The 24,466-nt window shown below is 33.8% G+C and overlaps 1 protein-coding gene across 1 annotated transcript in view; it reads right to left on the bottom strand.

Moving 5' to 3' along the window:
• Positions 1-11,276: 11,276 nt before the first annotated feature.
• Dscam4 (Down syndrome cell adhesion molecule 4) overlaps positions 11,277-24,466 on the bottom strand; it is a 552,772-nt gene continuing 539,582 nt past the window's right edge. Inside the window, exons 30-33 of the mRNA XM_075303780.1 lie at positions 20,993-21,065; positions 20,375-20,524; positions 20,134-20,302; positions 11,277-11,745 (exon numbers count right to left, since the gene is read on the bottom strand). Of these exons, the coding sequence (XP_075159895.1) occupies positions 11,598-11,745; positions 20,134-20,302; positions 20,375-20,524; positions 20,993-21,065 (540 nt within the window). The 3' untranslated portion in view covers positions 11,277-11,597. The remainder of the gene's footprint in view (positions 11,746-20,133; positions 20,303-20,374; positions 20,525-20,992; positions 21,066-24,466) is intronic.

The following is a 24,466-nucleotide window of genomic DNA, read 5'->3' as shown; positions in this document are numbered from 1 at the left end:
TTTCGTCGTATGCTTTTAAAGTCCTTTAAAAACGAGTTAACGACAACTTTATTTTCCTAATTAAGACTAGACTTTCAGTAGAAATTATGCTATGTTTCAAGTAAAAAACGTCTTTAAAATAAAGTGTTGAAAAACATGTCCTATATTTGAACGATTTTTTGCTTTGTAGTCAAGATGCAAAAAGACAACAAATTTAAAGACAATTTCATTAAATTTAAAGAATTTTCCTGAATTATTAAAGTCAAATTGACCTTAGTCCAAACATTTTTTCTTTCATGTTATGATACCCATTTTTAAGTGAAATCACTTAATTATAAGGACAATACGACTTCAGTGAAAAGTTTATCGACTTTTGGACAAGGAAAAAAACTTTATATTAGAGAAATGCGTCTTCTATGCTAAGCAAAATTTACATTCGTATTTTAAAGACATGAAATCTTTGACCTCACGACAATATTTTTTTCAGTGTATATATGGGAGCTATATCCAAATCTGAACCGATTTCAACCAAATTTGGCACGCATATCTACTAGAGGTGTGCACGTGAGTAATATCTTACTCACGCTCACGCACACTCACGACGGAAAAATCTTACTCACGCACATTCACGCACGATATTGTTTGGTATGACTCACGCTCACGCACACTCACGAAAAGAAAATTTGTATTCACGCACACTCACGCACGAAAATGTCGTGACTCACGAAAAATACCGTGACTCACGAAAAATATCGTGACTCACGAACAAATTTTTGAGTAATTTACCTTAGCGACGCGTCTGAAAACATGTGCATTATTAAAATCGAGAGCGTTATTATACTCTTAACATCCCAGGTGTCACTAAAATTGTAAATGAATTTAACTCTTAAGCGTTTTATGTTGGTGAGCAGGATTATTTTCGTGAGCGTAAATCTTTACTCACGCACACTCACGAAGATAATATTTTCGTGACTCACGCTCACGCACGACATTTTGGTTTGTTAATCACGCTCACGCACACTCACGCCGTTGCCATGAGCGTGACTCACGACTCACGCGTGAGTCACGAAAATTTTCGTGAGTCACAACAATTTCGTGTCACGTGCACACTTCTAATATCTACAATGCTAATTCTACACCCTGTGCAAAATTTCAATAAAATCGGAGTAAAAGATTGGCCACTGTGGTCATATGAGTGTAAATCGGGCGAACGATATATATGTGGGAGCTATATTTAAATCTGAACCGATTTCAATAAAATTTGGCACACTTGACTACACTAATAATTGTACTCCTAGTGCAAAATTTCAACCAAATTGGTGTTCTGGGACCGTATTAGTCCATATCGGGCGGAAGATATATATGGGAGCTATATCTAAATATGAATTGTTCTTCTTGTGCAAAATTTTAAGCAAATTAGTGTAAAACTCTGGCTTCTGGGGCCATATAAGTCCATATCGGGTGAAATATATATATGGGAGCTATATCTAAATCTGAACCGATTTCTTCAAAAATCAGTAGGCTTCTATTTTGAGCCAAAACACATACTTGTGCCAAATTTGAAGTCGATTGGACTAAAACTGCGACCTAGACTTTGATTACAAAAATGTGTTCACGGACAGACGGACTCAGGAGTCCACCCTGAGCATTTCTGGCAAAGACACCATGTGTCTATCTCGTCTCCTTCTGGGTGTTGCAAACATATGCACTAACTTATAATACCCTGTTCCACAGTGTGGCGCACGGTATAAAAATCGTTCCAAGGTGTTGGGTATTAAGAATCGGACATGCTGTATATTTATATAACGCAAGATACAGATAAATAACGTAATATATTGGGAAAAATTTACAATTTCTTTTTTCTATACTTAATATATATGTATGAAATATTTTGGATAAAAAGCATCTATGTTTTTTTGGTATAATCAACATCAAAAATGTTTATAACACAAATAAACATTGGGTAAAATTATAATAATTTTTATATGTTTTTAAATATTTGTTAAATACATAATTTCAGTTGAATTTAACCAATGTAGAAAAACTAGGAAACACGAAATAGTCAAATAAACCGAATTGGATAGTTTTTTCTCTGAAAAGCTATGCGAACAGACAAACAGGATAGGCAGGTTGTTAAATTTGCGTACTGCTTGCGAAATTATTTTCTTCAGTGTTAGTAAAGTTCTATATATTCGGACCGACTCAGAGAACTATTTAAGGCAAATATGAATGAATGCTAAAATTTTCATTAATTCCATACAATTTTCTCATTTAAATCAATACGAAATATATTCACACAAACATATTGGCAACAATTCCAGCCAGCTATCCAAAGAGGAAATATTCGTACTGTTTGCTTGTCTATCCTTAGACGTCTCGGTTGTGTTTAAACAAACCACTCAAGTCGATTTATCTTTAAACGAGCTCAGTTTCCTTTTTTTTCAAAAAATAATTTTCTCTATGAGATTTTCTTTGCCATATAAATAATAAGTATGGTGTATAAAAACAAAAATAATAATAAATTACATATTGTGTTTGTATTATCTTTTATATTCATTATGACAATTTCATAGACATATATTAACAAAAGATTATTTGAGTACTATATTTAATAATTATCCATTTTTCTACGTATTGTGTTTTTTTTGTTTCCATTCAAATTTAGACTCTATTGAAATATTTCACATTTTAGCTCTTTCGAGTTATTTGTTTCGTTTGTCTTTTTGTTCTCCTTTGGTTTCTATGGTAAACTATGTAAAAATTATACAAAAATTATATTTCAAAAATAAAATTCCAAGTGTAAATGTTGTTAAGTTCCATAGATAAATTCTGTTTATTTTGCAGAATTTTATATTAAATATTTGTTTTGTTAATTATTACAGTTGTACAATATCTGTTTACATATAGTACATTTCCATTTAAGTCTTTTAAAGTATTCACGGTTAGGTTTTTATTTATTTATTTTTTTTCTATTTTTATTTACTTTTTTCTTTGTAAAATAAATGCAACATATTGGAAATCAGTCAATTTTGAAAGTATGGGATGAAAAACAAGATTAGATATAATTGGAATTTAGATTAAAATTAAAATATTCTACTGTGGAATAATTCGATACAGCTTTTATCACCGGAGTGGTTTCTTTAGTTGTGGGAATAGCCACAAGTGACAAGGAGCCAAATCAGGCGAATTATATACTTTATGGGGTCTTAGACCAATATTTCGATGTGTTACAAATGGAATGACAAAGTTAAGACACCCCCATCCTATGGTGGAGGGTATAAAAGGAATAACGGGCTGTTAGTATACCTAACCTAAATTTGATTATCAAAATAACACCTATTACACTAATTTACACTGAAAATGTAGATTTGATGAGAGGCGACTTTTCTTATGTATTTTGATTTGCTGAATTTGAAAAAATATTTAAAAAAAAATTTTATGGAACAGTTTTTGAGATATCCCTTTGTTTTTAGTTTTTTCCTTTTTTACTAAACAAATTATATCTCGAGTTAGAAATGTCCGATTATATCGTGGTTGATATTTAACCCTCTGTATCATAGTGTACACGCTCACAAAAAATCGCTTCTGTAACATATACTCCCAAACATATTTTGCTTCAAGCATATACATTTTTGGGTATTGCCCAAACATTTATATGTTTGATCTCTTCCAATATATAATATGTTTGAAAGCATATTGGTCTAAACGATGTATGTTTGGGTAGTCTAAGTTCCAAACATTTTGTATTTTTGCATCCAAATTCAATAATGTTGTCTTCCAAAAAACAATATGTTATTATATGAACATATAATATGTTTGGAAGCATTTTGCACCCAAAATTACTATATGCTTAAAAAAATCTCAAAATTTTATTTATTTATTTATATATTTACAATCATAATGAATTATGAAAATAAACAGGTAATATAGGTGCTAACAACACATCCCCCACATCTTTCTCACTTCCACGAGATTTTTTAGTTCTTAGCACCTTTTTCTGTAATACAAACATTGTAGAAGAAATTATTCAATTTTATGATTTTTTTTTTTATTTTAATTTTACCTTTTGCCGGACGGGGATTCGAACAGCGGACCACACAGTTTGTAAGGATCAAAGAAGTAGCTGATCAATTGCCCAAGGAAAAATAAAATGTTAATTTTGTAATAACAAGCAACAACCACCAACTTAATTCAATATCGCTCCCTGTTAAATAGCGCCCCAAGCTACTAAACACATATATGTTTATAGGCTATTTCTAAATTAATATATGTTTGCATCCAAGCATATTATATTTACAAACATTTTATGTCCCAAACATAATATGTTCTAACATATTAACATATATGTCCCAAACATGTTATGCTAGTTTATGAACATTATATGCTTGCACTCAAAAATATTGTGTTTAAAAATTTGTGTTCCAAACATATAATGTTTATAGCCAAACATATGAAAAACAGGCTTTTTCATCCGTGTAGACTGTAGGCAACATACCGTTCGAATGCCTCAAAATTAATAGAAATAACTTCTTTAGTACAATCACGCACTGTATCTCGTGGTTTACATACTGAGCTAATAAACTTGTAAAAATAGAAAAAAATTAGGTGGCACTACTTGCTGGAAATTGACATTTCTTTATTGGCTATTGGTATTTACGAAAAAGTGCCGGTTTGCTGTGACTTCAAAAAATAATAAACAATTGTTGTGCTTGTGTTTTGTGTGTAATCTTGATCAATTGGAGAGGTAAGTATTTGAGCTTTATTGTAGAATGTTCTTTTTGAAAAATTTTTACGTTTTTTTTTTGGTGGCAAATAATGTTTGGCAACACACCCAATTTGTGGGAGTTTCTCTTCAAATAATAAAAATTAAAAATAAAAAATACGTGTATTTTATTTTTTTGCTATCATCTCCAATACAAACAAGTAAGGAAAGTCTAAAGTCGGGCGGGGCCGACTATATTATACCCTTCACCACTTTGTAAGTCCACATTTTCGATACCATATCAAATCCGTCCAATGTGTTGGATGCTATATGAATCCATACACATATATTCTGTATATCTGAGCAGATCTGTACAGAGTTCTGCAATACTTATAGATTTTACATTTAAGTCGGCTAATGCGCTGAGATGGAACACAATGTTAGTAAAAAAATATAGGAAACATTTAAATATGAACCAATTTTGAGGCAACTTCGCAAAAGTGTATTTATGATTTATCGGTCGATAGATGTGTAATAGAGTAATAGGAAAATTTGAGTCATTCTGATAAGTTTTCGACTTGGCAGTGGCGATTTGATAAGGAAAATGTTGGTATTTCGGCCAGTTTTACCTAAATAGGAAAAACATATATATGGAATCTATATCGAAATCTGAACCGATTGCAATCAAATTTCACATGCATAGTTACTATATTAATTCTACTTCCTGTGCAAAATTTCACATAAATCGGATTACAACTTTGACCTCTGTGGTCATATGACGGAAAATCGGGCGAAAAATATATATGAGAGCTATATTAAAATCTGAACCGATTTCAACCAAAATAAACACGCATATGCAGAACCTTAATTCTACACGCAAAGAAAACAAACGTTTGGAAAACGTGTACCGAAAACGTTTTTCTTTTGTTAGAGTTTTTTGAATTGCTTCGAAAATTTTAAACTTTTATCACCAAAAGAGTTCGTTTGTTATAAAATGTTTATTTTTTCAATAAAAAAAAATTATTTTTGAAACAACAACACAGTCCATTTCGTTTATATCAAACACTGTTCTTTTGTGACATTGGGTCTTTAATAAGACACATTTTACAGTTCAAAATTTAATATAGTACAATGTAATGTTCAACATTTTTTCGGAATCTTCCGAACATATCTGGAATATATGTAAAAAAAAAAACAAAACAAAAAAAAAACTTTGGTCGAAGCAGGGATCGAACCCACGACCCTTGGCATGCAAGTCAGACGTAGCAACCACTGCTCCACGGTGCCAAACTAACTGTTTGTTTCTGTTAAATAAACTTTGTTTATTCGGCTCGTGGGCGCCGCAAGCTATGCTATATAAATATAACTTATATGGATAATTATCTATTGATGACCATAACAGGTACATAGCTCAGTGGTTAGTGTGTTGGCTTACAAAGTGCATGGTCCGCGGTTCGGTTCTCCATCCAGGCGAAAGGTAAAAAAAAATTAAATTTATAAAATCGTATAATTTCTTCTACATTGTTGGTATTACAGGAAAAGGTGTTAAGAACTAAAAAACCTCGTGGATGTGAGAAAGATGTGAGGGAAAATGCAATTAGCAAGAAAACAATGTTTTTTTTTTTTTTTTTTTTTTTTTTTTTTTGAGCTAGTCTTTATGAAATTGTTTATACATCCTGGAAAAGAATAAACGTTTATCACAAAAAGTATATACTTTTCTTCCAAATACACTTCCTTACAGCGAAAAGCAAATGAGAAATGAACTTTGTTTGTCTAAAATTTCGTTTGGGAGGAAAGAATTATTTTTTTGCGTGTACTGCCTGTGCAAAGTTTCAAGTTCAATTCTACTCCCTCTGCAAAATTTCACGTAAATCAGAGTAGCACTTTGTGGCATATTACTCTGTGGGCATATTACTCCAAATCGGGCGAATGAAATATATGGGAGCTATATCTAAATCTGAACCGACTTCAACTAAATTTTGCACAATTAAAGATACTATAAAACGTACTCCTTGTGCAAAATTTCAAGCAACTCAGGGCAAAAGTCTGACTTTTGAGGCCTTATAAATCCAAATCGGACGAAAGATATATATGGGAGCTACTAAATCGGAACCGATTTTAACCAAATTATGCACAATTAACGATACTATTAAACTTACTTGTTGTGCAAAATTTGAAGCAAGTCAGGGCAAAACTCTGGCTTTTGGGGCCATATAAGTCCAAATCGGTCGAAAGATATATATGGGAGCTATATCTAAATCTGAACCGATTTCAACTAAATTTGGCGCAATTAACGATACTATTAAACATACTCCTTGTACAAAATTTTAATCAAATCAGGGCAAAACTCTGGCTTTTGAAGCCATATAAGTCAAAATCGGACGAAAGATATATAGGGGAGCTATATCTAAATCTGAACCGATTTCAACTAAATTTGGCACAATTAATGATACTATTAAACGTACTCGTTGTGCAAAATTTGAAGCAAATCAGGGCAAAACTCTCGCTTTTGGGGCCATATAAGTTCAAATCGGACGAAAGATATATATGGGAGCTATATATAAATCTGAACCAATTTAGCTGATATTTGGCAGTTTGACAAAACATTCAGATGTACAAAATTTGAAGAACGTCGGTTTATAAATACGTGAATTATGATCAAATCGGTGATAACTATATATGGCAGCTATATCTAAATCTGAACCGATTTTTTCCCAAAATCAATAGCGATTGTCTTCTACCCGAAGAAAGACGTTATGTCAAATTTGAAAACGATCGGACTTAAACTGCGACCTGTACTTTGTGCACAAAATTACATATACAGACAGACGGACGGACAGACAGACAGACGGACAACGCTAAATCGACTCAGAATTTAATTCTAAGCCGATCGGTATACTAAAAGATGGGTCTATGACAATTATTTCTTGGCGTTACATACAAATGCACAAACTTATTATACCCTGTACCACAGTAGTGGTGAAGGTTATAAAAATCATACAAATTCATGAGTGATAGAGGGTTAAATGAAATGTATTGAGATGACAAATAATAGTGTATAATTGGATCTGTGATAGGTTCAAAAAAATATTGATGCAAAAATGGCAATTTTTCAAAAAAAAAATCATGTTTTACAGTGACCCTTTTCCGTCGGAAAAGCACAAACCATTGAAAAAACGTCTGATACTCTAATGTAAGTAATAAGACCAACTAGAAGAAAATCGACCGAAAAATGACAAAGTTATAAGCAATTAAGGGAACAAATCCCATGTCAAATCATGCAAATATGAGCAACTCGCACACACACGAATATTTCTCATCTCAATACAACCTCAAAAAAAAAAAAAAAACAAGTAAGTAAAGTAGAAAGTCGGGCGGGGCCGACTATATCACCCTTACTGAATTAGTAATCTATGAACCAATTTGCATAATATATTTCAGGTTTGATTAATACCACAGACGGTTATCTTGTGCAAAATTTGAGTACGATTAGGTAATAAATGAGGCCTCTACACGCAAAAAAATAATTCTTTCCTCCCAAACGAAATTTCGTTTCTCATTTGCTTTTCGTTGAAAGGAAGTGCATTTGGAAGAAAAGTATATACTTTTTGTGATAAACGTTTATTCTTTTCCAGGATGTAAAAACAATTTAATAAAGACTAACTCAAAAAAAATTTTTTCTGGCTAATTGCATTTTCCCTCACATCTTTCTCACTTCCACGAAGTTTTTTAGTTATTAGCACCTTTTTCTGTAATACAAACACTGTAGAAGAAATTATAAGATTTTATAAATTTTTAAAATTTTTTTACCTTTCGCCTGGACGGAGAATCGAACCGCGGACCATGCACTTTGTAAGCCAACACACTAACCACTGAGCTATGTACCTGTTATGGTCATCAATAGATAAATATCCATATAAGTTATATTTATATAGCATAGCTTGCGGCGCCCACGAACCGAATAAACAAAGTTTATTTAACAGAAACAAACATTTAGTTTGGCACCGTGGAGCAGTGGTTGCTACGTCCGACTTGCATGCCAAGGGTCGTGGGTTCGATCCCCGCTTCGACCAAAGTTTTTTTTTTTTTGTTTACATATATTCCAGATATGTTCGGAAGATTCCGAAAAAATGTTCAACATTACATTGTAGTATATTAAATTTTGAACTGTAAACTGTGTCTTATTAAAGACCTAAAGTCGGAAAAGAACAGTGTTTGATATAAACGAAATGGACTGTGTTGTTGTTTCAAAAATAACTCTTTTTATTTAAAAAATAAAAATTTTGTAACAAACGAATTTTTTTGGTGATAAAAGTTTAAAATTTTCGAAGCAATTCAAAAAACTCTAACAAAAGAAAAACGTTTTCGGTACACGTTTTCCAAACGTTTTTTTTCTTTGCGTGTATGGTCAAAAATAAGGTTATTATGGCCAAATTTGGCAAAATCGGGCGATACATATATATGGGAGCTATAGCTATATCTGAACCGATTTCGATGATTTTTTGCACATACCGTTAGTACTATAGGGGACTGGATCTAGCCAACTTTGAGTAAGATCGGTTAATAAATAAGGGTTCTATGGCCAAATTTGGGAAAATCGGGCTATACATTTATATGGGAGCTATATCTAAATCTGAACCGATTTCGATGAAATGTTGCACATAAATTTAGTGCTATAGAAGATTACACTTAGCCAACTTTGAGTAAGATCAGTTGATAAATAAGGGTTTTATGGCCAAATTTAGAAATATCGGGCGATATATATATATGGGAGCTATAGCTAAATCTGAAACTATTTCGACGATTTTTGCATATATAGTTAGTGCTATAGAAGATCACATTTAGCCAACTTTGAGTAAGATTGGTTGATAAATAAGGGTTTTATGGCCAAATTTAGAAAAATCGGGCGGTACATATATATGGGAGCTATAGCTAAATCTGAACCGATTTGGATGAAATTTTGCAGACTTGAAGGGCGGTGAAAAAGATTACCTTTTGCCAAATTTGGTGACGATTCGTTTGAAAAAAAGCGCAACGTGACCCCATTTGTCGAAATCGGGCGAAACATATATATGGGAGCTATATCTAAATTTGATCCGATTTCTTCCAAATTCAATAGCGTTCGTTCTTGAACCCAAAAAACTCCCTGTACCAAATTTCATCAAAATCGGTTAATAATTGCGACCGGAATCCTGTGAACAACAAATACATGGACAGACGGACGGACACCAAGCGCTAGCTCGACTCAGGTGATTCTGAGTCGATCGGTATATATTTTATGGGGTCTAAAATCAATATTTCTGGTAGGCACATTTTTTGGCAGATCACTAAACCACTATGTTGTTTAGGGTATAAAAATCGCTTCTGTAACATATACCCCAAATACATTTTGCTTCAAGCATATATATTTTCAGGATTGGTCCAAACAAAATATTGTTTGTATTATTCAAACATATTATGTTTCACCTTAGGCCATATATTGATAGTAAAAAAATTTAATGAAATTTTCTTTGTGTGGATATATTTTTAAGGCGCCAATTGGTTACTTCCATTATTTTACTTTCAGCATACTCTATAGGTCTTGTTTTCTAAACACATACATATATGTTTATGGGCTATTTCCAAATTACTATATGTTCGCATCTAAGCATATTATATTTACAAACATTTTATGTCCCAAACATAGTATTTTCTAACATATTATCATATATGTATGTCGTAAACATGTTATGCTAGTTTATGAAGATTATATGCTTGCACTTAAAAATATTTTGTTAAAATATTTGAGTTCCAAACATATAATTTTTACACCCAAACATATGAAAAACAGCCTCTTTCATCCGTGTAACTTTCATTTAAGTATGAACAACGATATAATCGGACATTTCTAACTCGAGATATAATTTGTTTAGTGAAAAAAAGAGCAAAAAACTAAAAATAACGGGATATCTCAAAAACTGTTCCATAAAAAAAAAAAAAAATAAAAAAAAAAATCGACTTCAGCAGATCAAAATACATAGGAAAATTTACATCTCATCAAATGTATATGAAAAAAATGTTATTTTGTAAACTAGTGTTATTGGAAAACTCTTTATTTAGAAGAGAAAGGGACCTCCTACTTGATTCAAATATTTTAAGTATCCGAAAAAAAACTGAACATGCCCTAGAAATAAAGAAAATCTCACTTTTCGATATCAATTTACTTACAATATTCGATGATATTGTAGATATAATCTTGACAACGATCATAAGAAAATAATAAAACCTAAAATAAAATACACAAAAACATATCTAAATTCCATAAAAGAAAAAAAAAGAACTTGAAAAACATATGGATGATAATGGTAGATATTGTGAATACATATAGAACCATTGGATTCATGCATATTTTAATAAATAATTTGACTAAAAAATCTTTATCAATATGTACTTTAAAATATGTATATATCAATATTCAATAGTAGTTTAGTTAAATAATTAATTAATAAGTAAATATATAGAAGGTGTATATATTATTTTGTTTTTGTTTAATTATATTTTATATACAAATTCAATTACATCAAATGTTGTTGCTGTGGTTTTTTGTTGTTGTTAATATTTAGTCAATATCATTGTGATAACATTTTACAAATTTCATTATGAATACATTAAAAATTTACATATATATTTAATAAGTCAACATTTAAATAAATATTTTCTTCTTTTGTTTGTTTGTGTGTTGTTTTGTTAATTGTTTTTGTTTATATCGACGGACAAAGTTTCTCGTCGCAAAATTTTTTTTTTTCAAATCGACATTCGTTGCTATCCTTTGATATATTCATGCTGATGATACTGCTGATTGATGGGGATAGAGCGTTGGTATTTAGTTCTTGGGACGAATGTCTCTCTCTCTCTCTTTCTCTCTGTGTGTTCACATTTAAACATTTATTTGAAATGTCTCACGTTGAAGTTTATTATTCGAACGTACACGGGGTGATGTTTGAGATTTTGTAGAGGCTTTATCATCGGAAAATCGAGCTGGTGGATTAATGTGATCCTGATAGTTGCTGGGAAAATTGGCAATACTGTAAAGAAGAAATCCAGTATATTTATTCTCTTAAAGAAATGCATAAAAACTAGATTCAAATTTTCAATAGGGACATGTGTGATTTATACATACGCAGAAATTGGGTTTTCTTTATCTCGTAATGTAAATGTAAGGCAAAAATAAAACCTTGTTGTTTTTGATCAAATATTTATGGGAATTATAACCATGATTGTCTCCAATTAATTTTATCTGTCCTGACAATACTTAAAAGGCAAAAATAATATTCGTTTAGAAAAAATTTCAATTACAGGCTCAGGCCAGGAGAAGTGTGAAACAGTGGGTTAGGGAATTTTTGGTTATAAATTGTGCCAAAAATTAAAACTAAATTCCTGAATTTTTTTTGTGTTCTATTTTTTTAAACTTTTTAAGAATAAAGTGGGGTAAATCAGGAATTGGAAAATGACCTTCAGTGAGAAAAAAAAAATCAGAAATTTTATGAGAAAAAAATATATATTTTTATACCCTCCACCATAGGATGGGGGGTATATTAACTTTGTCATTCCGTTTGTAACACATCGAAATATTGCTCTAAGACCCCATAAAGTATATATATTCTGGGTCGTGGTGAAATTCTGAGTCGATCTGAGCATGTCCGTCCGTTCGTCCGTCCGTCCGTCTGTTGAAATCACGCTAACTTCCGAACGAAACAAGCTATCGACTTGAAACTTGGCACAAGTAGTTGTTATTGATGTAGGTCGGACGGTATTGCAAATGGGCCATATCGGTCCACTTTTACGTATAGCCCCCATATAAACGGACCCCCAAATTTGGCTTGCGAGGCATCTGAGAGAAGCAAATTTCATCCGATCCGACTGAAATTTGGTACATGGTGTTAGTATATGGTCTCTAACAACCATGCAAAAATTTGTCCATATCGGTCCACTTTTACGTATAGCCCCCATATAAACGGACCACCAAATTTGGCTTGCGATTGCTCTAAGAGAAGCAAATTTCATCCGATCCGGCAGAAATTTGGTACATGGTGTTAGTATATGGTCTCTAACAACCATGCGAAAATTGGTCCATATCGGTCCATAATTACATATAGCCCCCATATAAACCGATCCCCCGATTTGGCTTGCGGAGCCTCTAAGAGAAGCAAATTTCATCCGATCCGGCTGAAATTTGGTACATGGTGTTAGTATATGGTCTCTAACAACCATGCAAAAATCGGTCCATATCGGTCCATAATTATATATAGCCCCCATATAAACCGATCCCCCGATTTGGCTTGCGGAGTCTCTAAGAGAAGCAAATTTCTTCCGATCCGGCTGAAATTTTGTACATGGTGTTAGTATATGGTCTCTAACAACCATGTCAAAATTGGTCCATATCGGTCCATAATTATATATAGCCCCCATATAAACCGATCACCAGATTTGACCTCCGGAGCCTCTTGGAACACCAAAATTCATCTGATTCATTTGAAATTTTGTACGTGATGTTAGTATAGGGTATCCAACAACCATGTAGGAATTGATTCCTATCAGTCCATATTAATATATAGCTCCCATATAAACCGATCCCCAGATTTGACCTCCAGTGCCTTTTGGAGAAGCAAAATTCATCCGATCTGGTTGAAATTTGGTACGTGGTGGTAGTATATGATATTTAAAACCATGTGAGTTGAAATTTGTGGATGACAGTCTTTAATAGAAGTTTCTACGCAATCCATGGTGGAGGGTACATAAGATTCGGCGTGGCCGAACTTACGGCCGTATATACTTGTTTTAATTATACACTCAGATAAAGAATATGATCACCTCAAAATGTTGTTTTTGGACGGCGAACACGTAATATGTTTGTCGCAGCCATGTTATTTTCTTGAAAATTGTGATTTCGGCAACCACGTACATGTTTGCCAAGAAAACAACATTTTTGCGACAAAAACCGTTCAAAAATAACATTTTGCTGTGGAAACAGGTTTGGGGTGATCACATTCCTTCTCTGAGTGTAGAACACCAGCAAGATAAATAATCAGGCATACATCATAATGTACAAGCATTTGGTTATCTTTCGGGGATAGAAGAGATAAAGTAGAATTCTAAATTATGATTTCTGGGATACATCTATTTTAATTTGGCCATTTGCCAATTATTCATATTTTCCCGATTTTATTATAAAAACTCAAGGCAATTTTTGGAAAATATATTCAACCGATTTTGAGATATACAGCTTTAATAAATTTAAAAGAAATGTCAAATATTCAATTTTGGGAATTTTAGTTTCATTTTTAGCACAATTTTCACCAGAACCAAATTAAATTAAAATTAAATTAATAAAAGAAAACTCTTCTTTCAGTGTATATAAAGCGGTGATACGGTCAAAATTTGGTCAAGGGAAAACGCGTGTAAATCGGTGAAATCGGTTATTTAAAAAGTCAAATTAAATTTCTTTTTCAAGTTCAATTAGTATAAAATTCAGGAAAAATATTCAGTTAGGCTTTCGCTTTTCCAATTCCGAATTGCCGGGCCTCACGCTTGACACCTTCCATCAGATTTTGTACAGCCACCTTGTCCACCTTCTTCGCCGCAGAAAGCCAGTTTGCCTTGAACTGCTGCTCGTCCTTAGCAGTTTTTTGGTCTTCTTTAGGTTCCGCTTGACAATAGCCCAGTATTTCTCAATTGGACGGAGCTCTGGCGTGTTGGGAGGGTTCTTGTCCTTGGGAACCACCTGCACGTTGTTGGCGGCGTACCACTCCATGGCCTTTTTTACCGTAATGGCAAGATGCCAAATCCGGCCAAAACAGTACGGAAAGGCAGCAGACGTTTATTCAAACACTCTTTCACGTAAATTTCTTGGTTGACAGTCCCGGAAGCTATGAAAATGCTGCTTTTCAAGCCACAGGTACAGATGGCTTGCCATACCAGATATTTCTTTGCGAACTTTGACAGTTTTATGTGCTTGAAAATATCTGCTACCTTTCCCCTTCCTTTTGCCGTATAAAACTCCTGTCCCGGAAGCTGCTTGTAGTCGGCTTTGACGTAGGTTTCGTCGTCCATTACCACGCAGTCAAACTTCGTCAGCATCGTCGTGTACAGCCTCCGGGATCGCGCTTTGGCCGTCGTATTTTGTTTATCATCGCGATTTGGAGTCACTACCTTCTTGTAAGTCGTTTTTTGGCTCGATGCACGGTTGTAGACGATACACCCAGCTTATTTGCGGCATCTCGGAGAGAGAGGTTAGGGTTTCGCTTGAAACTACCGGCAACTCTCTTTGACGTCTCAGCGGCTTCCGGTTTTCGATTTCCCCCCGATCCAGACTTCCTGGCTGTCGACAAACACTTTAATTACATTTGTAACGGTTGATTTGGCAACTTTTAGCGATTTTGCCAGCTTTGCGTGCGAGTAGCTCGGATTTTCGCGATGCGAGAGCAAAATTTTGATCTTCTTGCTTGGACGGCATTTTGACAACTGAAAAGTGAATTCCAAAATCAAAATAGGAGCAACATTCTACACACACACACCTTCAAAATGAGGGGTGTTCAGGTTTTTTAAATGCAAAATTGAAAGAAATACGTCAAGTTTAGATTGACCAAATTTTTACCGTATCACCCTTTATAAAGATTCGATATATCTTCTCCTGATCTGACTCTACATAGAAAAGAAAACAAAAATTATACAAGTGTAGCCATCCGCTAGAAATATTTTCTTATCCAATATGGGAATATTTTGGAATATAATTTTTATCGTAATCTAATTCTAGGGTATACACCAAGAAAAACTACTTTCCTCCAGAACGAAATTCCAGAAAAATGAAATTTTCATTTTTTTAAAAGCAAACAGTTGCTATATTTGCTTTTATAGAACATTTTAAAAACTTTATCCAAAATTCTCGTTCCCAAGAAAGAATATTTCTTCTTTTAGTGTATGGAAATTTTTCAAACTGGCATTTATGAAAATTTTAATTAATTGAAGTAATCAGCAATGAAGACTTATGTATAACGAACACAAAAATGGGGGGACTCACTTCTTGAAAAAACAACGGCAAATGATTTCCATTAAAAAGCAATTTCTTCTAAGGCCGAACGTAATACCCTCGATGTTCGAGAATCTACTGTACTTGGATGTTGTTCTTGATTCAAAACCCTTCTGAAACTGTAAGTGTGGAGCAAAAAAAAAAGAGACAGTTTTAGTTTATTATAATTTTATGGAACCTATATAGAGAATATAGCAGCAGCCTTTAATGACGAAATTTTTAAATCATAACTTTTTTCTCGCAGCGTAACTTTAGGCATTTAGGGATTCATTAAGGAGAAAGAGGTGACAACGAAAGAGCGGTAAAGGACTCCGAAATGTTTTCTATTGAGCTAGTATGGAAAACTATGCAACCTAAATTTAGGGACAAGCAAACTGACAAGGGAGAAGAACGGACGGTATGGTTTCAGAACGAATACTGAAATTGGTGAAATTGAGAACGCGATTGATCGAACAATTTCAGTGGCACAATGGTTAGCATGTCCGCCTTGCATACAAAGGGTTACGAGTTTAATCCCAGTTTTGACCAAAAGTTTTGGAACGATGGATTTTCCCTTCTCAGTAATGCTGGTGAAAGTTTGCAGTGTTTGAAAGCTTGTCTAAGTGATTTCACCGTAATGTGAGATGTCGTTCGGAATCGGTCATAAAAAAGAGGTCCCCTGCCACCTTTTGCTAAACATAAAATGTAGCAAAACTCATTGAGAAGCTTACGGCTTGTGGTATCATAATGGACTGAAATGGACTCAACTAAAAATGCTTGTACAGCACATCGTGAATTTTATGGTGCACATTATCGTCCGTCTGAGACCACCATAAGCAAAATTGCCGTATTTGGAGCAAAGATAATCCACACGCCGTTCAAGTATAACAAATGCATCCTGATAAATGTCCACTAAAAAAAAGTTTACTTGGATCCAAAGATTTTGACCTTCCCTTAAGGATTTTGGTATTGATTCCGAATCAAAGATGCGGTTTGTTTAAAATAAAGAAAAATTTTAGCCACCTATCTGGCTTTAAATCTAGGACCAATAATTAAAATTAGGATAAAATTAGGATACAGACAAATTAACATTAGGATACAGATCTCATTTATCAAATTTTCATTATCTTTTCGCGGTTTATAAATAAAATTACTCACGTACAAACAAATACCAGTTTAAAAATCCAAATTATAACGGATACTTCAAAGTAAAAAATGTTTTCTTAATACCAAAAAACAAAAAAAGAAAAACAAGTATATACGGCCGTAAGTTCGGCCAGGCCGAATCTTATGTACCCTCCACCATTGATTGCGTAGAAACTTCTACGAAAGACTGTCATCCACAATCGAAATACTTGGGTTGTGGTATCTTAAAACTTCTTAACATCGTTTTCTAAATTGTGAGTTAGTCCATAGGTGGTATATATTAGACAAAAAAGTTATGTGTAGTTAAGTCTACAAATAGTTACGAATCGATATGGACTTTTTGGTACGTAGAGAGCCAGAATTGAAATATGGGGGTCACTTATATGGGGGCTATATTCTTGATATGGACCAATTTTTGTGTGATTGGAAATCGATTTATCTGAGGGATATAAATAACTATAGACCGATATGGATCTCGTTAGGTATGGTTGTTAACGACCATATACTAGCACAATGTACCAAATTTCAAGTCACTCGGATGAAATTTGCTCCTCCAAGAGGCTCCAAAACCAAATCTCGGGATCGGTTTATATAAAAACGCTTCAAATATGGGCTAAGACTTATTTGGAGGATTTAGCGTCTTTGGTTTAAAGTTTTTTTTTTATACCCTCCACCATAGGATGGGGGGTATATTAACTTTGTCATTCCTTTTGTAACACATAGAAATATTGCTCTAAGACCCCATAAAGTATATATATTCTGGGTCGTGGTGAAATTCTGAGTCGATCTGAGCCTGTCCGTCGGTCCATCCGTCTGTTGAAATCACGCTAACTTCCGAACGAAACAAGCTATCGACTTGAAACAAGTAGTTGTTATTGATGTAGGTCAGATGGTATTGCAAATGGGCCATATCGGTTCACTTTTACGTATAGCCCTCATATAAACGGACCCCCAAATTTGGCTTGCGGAGCCTCTAAGAGAAGCAAATTTCATCTGATCCAGCTGAAATTTGGTACATGGTGTTAGTATATGGTCTTTAACAACCATGCAAAAATTAGTCCACATCGGTGTATAATTATATATAGCCCCCATATAAACAGATCCCCCGATTTGGCTTTCAGAGCCTCTAAGAGAAGCAAATTTCATCCGATCCAGTTGAAACTTGGTTCATGATGTTAGTATATGGTCTCTAATGACCATGCAAAAATTGGTCCACATCGGTCCATAATTATATATAGCCCCATATAAACCGATCACCAGATTTGACCTCCGGAGCCCCTTGGAAGACTAAAATTAATCTGATTCAGTTTAAATTTGGTACGTGGTATTAATATATGGCCTCCAACACCCATGCAAAAATTGGTCGATATTGGTCCATAATTATATATAGGCCCCATATAAACCGATCCCCAGATTTGACCTCCGCAGCCCCTTGCAAAATTCTTCCATTCGGTTGAAATTTGGTTCGCGATGTTAGTATATGTTATCCAACAACCATGCAGGAATTGGTTCCTATCAGTTCATAATTATATATAGCTCCCATATAAACCGATCCCCAGATTTGACCTCCGGTGCCTTTTGGAGAAGCAAAATTCATCCGATCTGGTTGAAATTTGGTACGTGGTGGTAGTATATGATATGTAACAACAATGCCAAAAGTGGTCCATATCAGTCCATAATCATATATAGCCCCCATATAAACCGATCCCTAGATTTGGTTTTGGAGCCTCTTGGAGGATCAAATTTCATCCGAGTTGAAATTTGGTACATTGTGCTAGTATATGGCCGTTAACAACCATGCCTAACTAGGTCCATATCGTTATATATAGGCCTCAGATAAATCGATCCCCAATCACACAAAAATTGGTCCATAGCAAGTTCATAATTGTACAATGAAAAAAAGCAATCCCGGTTCCAAAGATTTTGTCTTTACTTTAAAAATTTTTGTATTGATTCCGAGCCAAAGAAGCGGAGAATACAAGTAAGGATACTTTTAAGACACAATTCTCTTTTAAATTTGGGTTTTGTGTACTTGCTTCTAGGAAGCAAATTTTAATTTTTCGCTTTTTCAGCTTTTTTTTATATGCTATCAAAGTCCTTTAAAAACGAGTTAACGACAACTTTATTTTCCAAATTAAGACTCGATTTCCAGTAGAAATTATGCTATGTTTGAAGTAAAAAACTTCTTTAAAATAAAGTTTTGAAAAAAATGTCCTATATTTGAACGATTTTTTGCTTTGTAGTCAAGATGCAAAAAGGCAACAAATTTAAAGACAATTTCATTAAATTTAAAGAATTTTTCTGAATTATTAAAGTCAAGTTGACCTTAGCCTATAAATTTTTTCTTTCATGTTAGGATACCCATTTTTAAGTCAAATCACTTAATTATAAGGACAATACGACTTCATTGAAAAGTTTATCGACTTTTGGACAAGGAAAAAACTTTATAGTAGAGAATTGCGTCTTCCGTGCTAAGCAAAATTTGCATTCCTATTTTAAAGACATTAAATCTTTGAACTCACGACAATATTTTTTTCAGTGTATATAGCCCCCATATAAGCGACCCCATATTTCAATTATGGCTCTCTACGTACCGTGCAAAAGGTCCATATCGATTCATAATTATTTGTAGACTTACCTATACATAACTTTTTTGTCTAATATATACCACGTATGGACTAACTCACAATTTAGAAAACGATGTTAAGAAGTTTTAAGATACCACAACCCAAGTAATTCGATTGTGGATGACAGTCTTTCATAGAAGTTTCTACGCAATTCATGGTGGAGGGTACATAAGATTCGGCCTGACCGAACTTACGGCCGCATATACTTGTTTTTCATTGGCTTTTGTGTCTTGATTTCAATTTTATACGGTCTACACTCAAAACAATATTTATCTAAAATGACGGAATATGCAACCTATATTTTAAGACATTTACATCCCTCAGTTGTTGAATGTCTTTGAAGTAAGGCAATATTCCTTAAAGTAATGGAAAAAAATGAAATATAGAAGTCGCATATTTGGATTTGTAGATGTCAACATAAAACAAAACCCCAGAGGAAGGTCTATGGAACCAAGTAAAATTTTTTTAATGTACTCAGAGAAAATTTGAAAAGTCAGAAAATTTATTAATTGATCTGGGTCTATTGAATGTTCGGGCGTTTCAATAAACACCCCACCAAATTTAGCTATTGTGAATTAAATTGTGTGTGTGCTTGTGTCTGAGTGTGTGTGAATGTAATGTTCTATCATTCTTACCTAAATGTAGTCTCATCATGATTACTTGAGTATCCACTCGATGAACGGATATGCCTTTTACCCGTAGTTCCAGTTTTGGCTGCTTTGCGATTTGTATAGGGTGGTTTCAATTTTCGGCTTAGACTGGTTGGTGTGGCATCGGATGATGAAGATGATTCATCTTGAGTTTCTATGGGGAGAATGACGAGATATATATACTTGTATTTGAATGATCGTCTAAATAATAAAAGTATGAACTTACCTCGGGGCGGTCGATATTTGGCTGAGTTCATAGCTCTCGCTGATACATCGTTGTCCGATTCAGAGCCGAGTGTGTCATATTCTGTAATTGGTATGTGAAGCGTTAGGATTTTCCTAACTTCGGAATCTGTCGAGCCTGGATTATCCGATTCTAGAACAGTTTATAGTACGATTTGATGATGGATTTTGAATCGATTGATTTTGAGTTTGAGGTTATGGTTGAGATTGCAGTGGATAACCATGGCAATGAATCACATGAATGAGTGAATGAAGAAAAAAATTAAATGGATATATGAAGAAAGTAACAATAACTTGAAGTGAATAGGAAACCGAAAGAAACTATTACGATTTCATTTAACATTTATAAGGTGGAATAACGACAATAGGTTAAGACAAAACATTTTCATAAAGAAAAAAAAAACACAAAAACACCATAGAAATGATCGATCTCATGAGCTGCAATGGTTTAGCCAATTGGTTTTCTTTGCTGATATACACAAATAAAAGGGGATGAAGGGTACTTGGCATGCAATAAGACTTCGGGGATTTCAAATATAAATGCATATTGATTCTGATCATATTGTTGGGTCAACCCTAGGATAGGAATTCATAAACTTACCTTGACTCTCCGAATGTGGATCTCTAAGTCGACCAACCTTTCGCCGTACTTTGGTGTACTCAGGTTCTTTTGTCTGCAAATAATTATTTTAATTTTAAAAATTAGAAAATATTTTCAAAAACAGCAAAAAAGATTATGGCTGCTAAAAAAATTAGAAAATATTTTCAAAAACAGCAAAAAAGATTGTGGCTGCTAAAGTAAACAATCATAGCCAATTTGGTATATTTTTTCATTTTAGGTCTAATTCCATTGTTGAAAATATAAGTATGATAAAAAAAATATTGACCTAATATGAAAGATTATGCAGCCTAAATTCAACACAAATTTCTTTAAAGCAATAGAATTTTCATTAAAACAAGTATATACAGTAGTAAGTTCGGTCGGGCCGAATCTTAAATATCCACCACCATGAATCAAATATAATAGTTTCGTTTGAAAATTTCAGGGGGGTTTGATGACAGATCGGTTCAACCAGTACGCTTTCCACAGATAAATGTAAAGATTTTACCTATGAAGACTAGATCAGATTCTGAATTTATAAGAACAATTTTTTGTTTGTGTTTTAGAGGAATCATAAACATCTCTTGTAAGTGTGCAAGATAATGATGAAATAACGCCTTGATTTGAAATCTATAATCTGTGGATTTTCATCCCAATTATTAAAATGACTACGAGAAGTAAAATCTGGAAATTTTGCATTCAATTTCAAGCTATTTTATTGATCAGTTCTCCTTCTATACCCTCAATAAGTGAAATCGGTCTATATGGAGGCCTTACCAAATGGACCGATAAAAACTTAATCCGATACACGTTTTTGTGAGCCTAAAATACCAGAATATTTACAATTTCAGGCAAATCAGATAAAAACTACGGTTTCTAGAAACCCAAGGAGTTAAATCGGGAGATCGTTCTTATGGGGGCTATACTAAAATATGGACCGATACTCACCGTTTTCGGCACACCTCTTTATGACCCGAAAATACCTCTAGATTTCCAATTTCAGGCAAATAGGATAAAAACTTCGGATTCTAGAAGCACAAGAAGTAAAATCGGGAAATCGGTCTATATGGGGGCTATACCAAAATATGGAAGGATACACACAGTATTCAGCACATTTAATTATAGTTCTAGAATCTAGACCCCCAAATCGGAGGGCCGGTTTATAAGATGGCTATATCAAAAACTGTACCGATACTCAATATATTCGGCACACCCCTTTATGGTCCTAGAATATCTCTAGATTTCCAATTTCAGGCAAATTGGATAAGAACTACGGATTCTAGAAACCCAAGAAGTAAATCTGGAGATCGGTCTTTATGGGGGCTATATCAAAACATGGACCGATAATCACCCTTTTCAGCACATCTCTTTATTTTCCTAGAATACCTCTAGATTTCCAATTTCAGGCAAATTAGATAAAAACTACGGTTTCTAGAAGCACAAGAAGTAAAAACAAGGACCGATAGGCACCATTTTCGGTACACTTTTTGATGGTTATAAAATACCTCTAGATTTCCAATTTCAGGCAAATTGGGTAAAAACTACGGATTCTAGAAGCCCACGAAGTATAATCGGGAGATCGGTCTATATGGTGGCTATATCAAAACATGGACCGATATACCCCATTTTCGGCACACCTCTTTATGGTCCTAGAATACCTCTAGATTTCCAATTTCAGGCAAATTGGATAGAAAATAACTTTCTAGACGCCCAAGAAGCAAAATCGGGAAATCGGACGATATGGGGGCTATACCAAAACAAGGACCGATAGGCACCATTTTCGGTACACTTTTTGATGGTTATAAAATACCCCTAGATTTCCAATTTCAGGCAAATTGGGTTAAAACTACGGATTCTAGAAGCCCAAGAAGTAAAATCGGCAGATCAGTCTATATGAGGGCTATATAAAAAATGCATCGATACTCACAATTTTCGGCATAAGGTCCTAGATTTCCGATTTCAGGCAAATTGGGTACAAATTACGGATTCTAGAAGACCAAGAAGTAAAATCTGGAGATCGGTCTATATGGTGGCCATAAGCGTAGGAAGGCCTCTGGGGAGGGGGCTTAGACCCCCCCAGAAAAAATTTACCGCCCCCCAGAATTTGAAAACCTATTTACGGTTTTACATTTTTATAAAAAATAAACAAGTATATAAAACCGCACAAAGTTCCGCTAAAGACTTTCATGCACAATCGAATTACTTGGGTTGTGGTAGCAGTTGCCGATGGCAATGTTTTAAGTCTGATATTTATGAAATAGAGCTGTGATTGAACTTATGGTTTAGTTGAATAACTAACAGCCTGTTTCTGTATGTCGAACGAGTTCAATCGATCGACTGAAATGCATAGAAACAGCTGTTTTTTGGTTATAAATTCAGCTGTTTGTTTCCATTTTAGTCGATCCACAGAGCTCATTCGACATACATAAACAGGCTGTAAAGCTCCTTTATTATATTGTTTAGTCTGGTTTAGTCATCTTAATTAAAAAATAGTAATTGGTATTAAAACTATTCTTTGATAAATTAATATCTTTATAATGCTGCAAAAAAGAAGTGAAAATGTTATTTTTGGGTCCGGAAGTGGTGAATTGGCGGAGAAGCAATGAATGTAATAGGAACTCGTCATAGAACGAATGTCCACCGTTTCAACAGCCGTTGCAATAAATTTGCATCCCTTCTTACGGTGTGATCCATATCGTTGTGTGATATTTTCCCAAATAAATAATTTTTATTTATTCGGTTTTTATTTGATTTTTGGTCGAACTTTTGTTAGAATTATATAAATATTTATAAAGACCTCGAGCTTCAAGAAACATTAATTTTTATATTTTTTTATGATTTTTAATGCATTCTAACGCTTGTTTGAATATTTTCAAGAATTATCGATTTTTCTATAATGGATTTAGCATTTTTGTGGCAAAGTTTGAATAATTTTTACCATTTTATATATTCTTACTCTTTTTTAAACTATTTGAAAAAAGAAAACAAAAATTACGCATTAAAATATGAAAAAGCTGAAGTAAAAAACTTCCTGTGTAGTTAATACAATTAACTTCTTTGTGAGGACATTTTTGGAAGTGCTTTTAAAGTTGTGCCTTTAAAACAAATCCCACTTTTTTTGCTGGAAAAAGTGTGGAACTACTTTTAGTTGCTTTATTATATATTATTTTGATGTATATTTTTGTATTCTTTTTTATGAAATAAAACAATAATTGAACCTATAAGTTTAGTCTATAAATTTTTAGCTAGGGGGCTATAGCCCCCCCTAGGAAAATTGTCTAGCTACGCTAATGATGGTGGCTATATCAAAACATGAACAGGTACTCACTATTGTCGACACACGTTTTTGTGGTCCATAAATACCTCCAGATTTCAAATTTCAGGTAAATTGGATTAAAACTACGGATTCTAGAAGCCCAAGAAGTAAGATCGGGAGATCTGTCTATATGGGGGCTATATCAAATCATAGACCGA

Source organism: Haematobia irritans, chromosome 4 (assembly GCF_050003625.1).
Source record: "Haematobia irritans isolate KBUSLIRL chromosome 4, ASM5000362v1, whole genome shotgun sequence".
NCBI lineage: Eukaryota > Metazoa > Arthropoda > Insecta > Diptera > Muscidae > Haematobia > Haematobia irritans.
The sequence above is the reverse complement of the archived record's forward strand: the minus strand, read 5'-3'. Positions and strand labels throughout refer to the sequence as shown.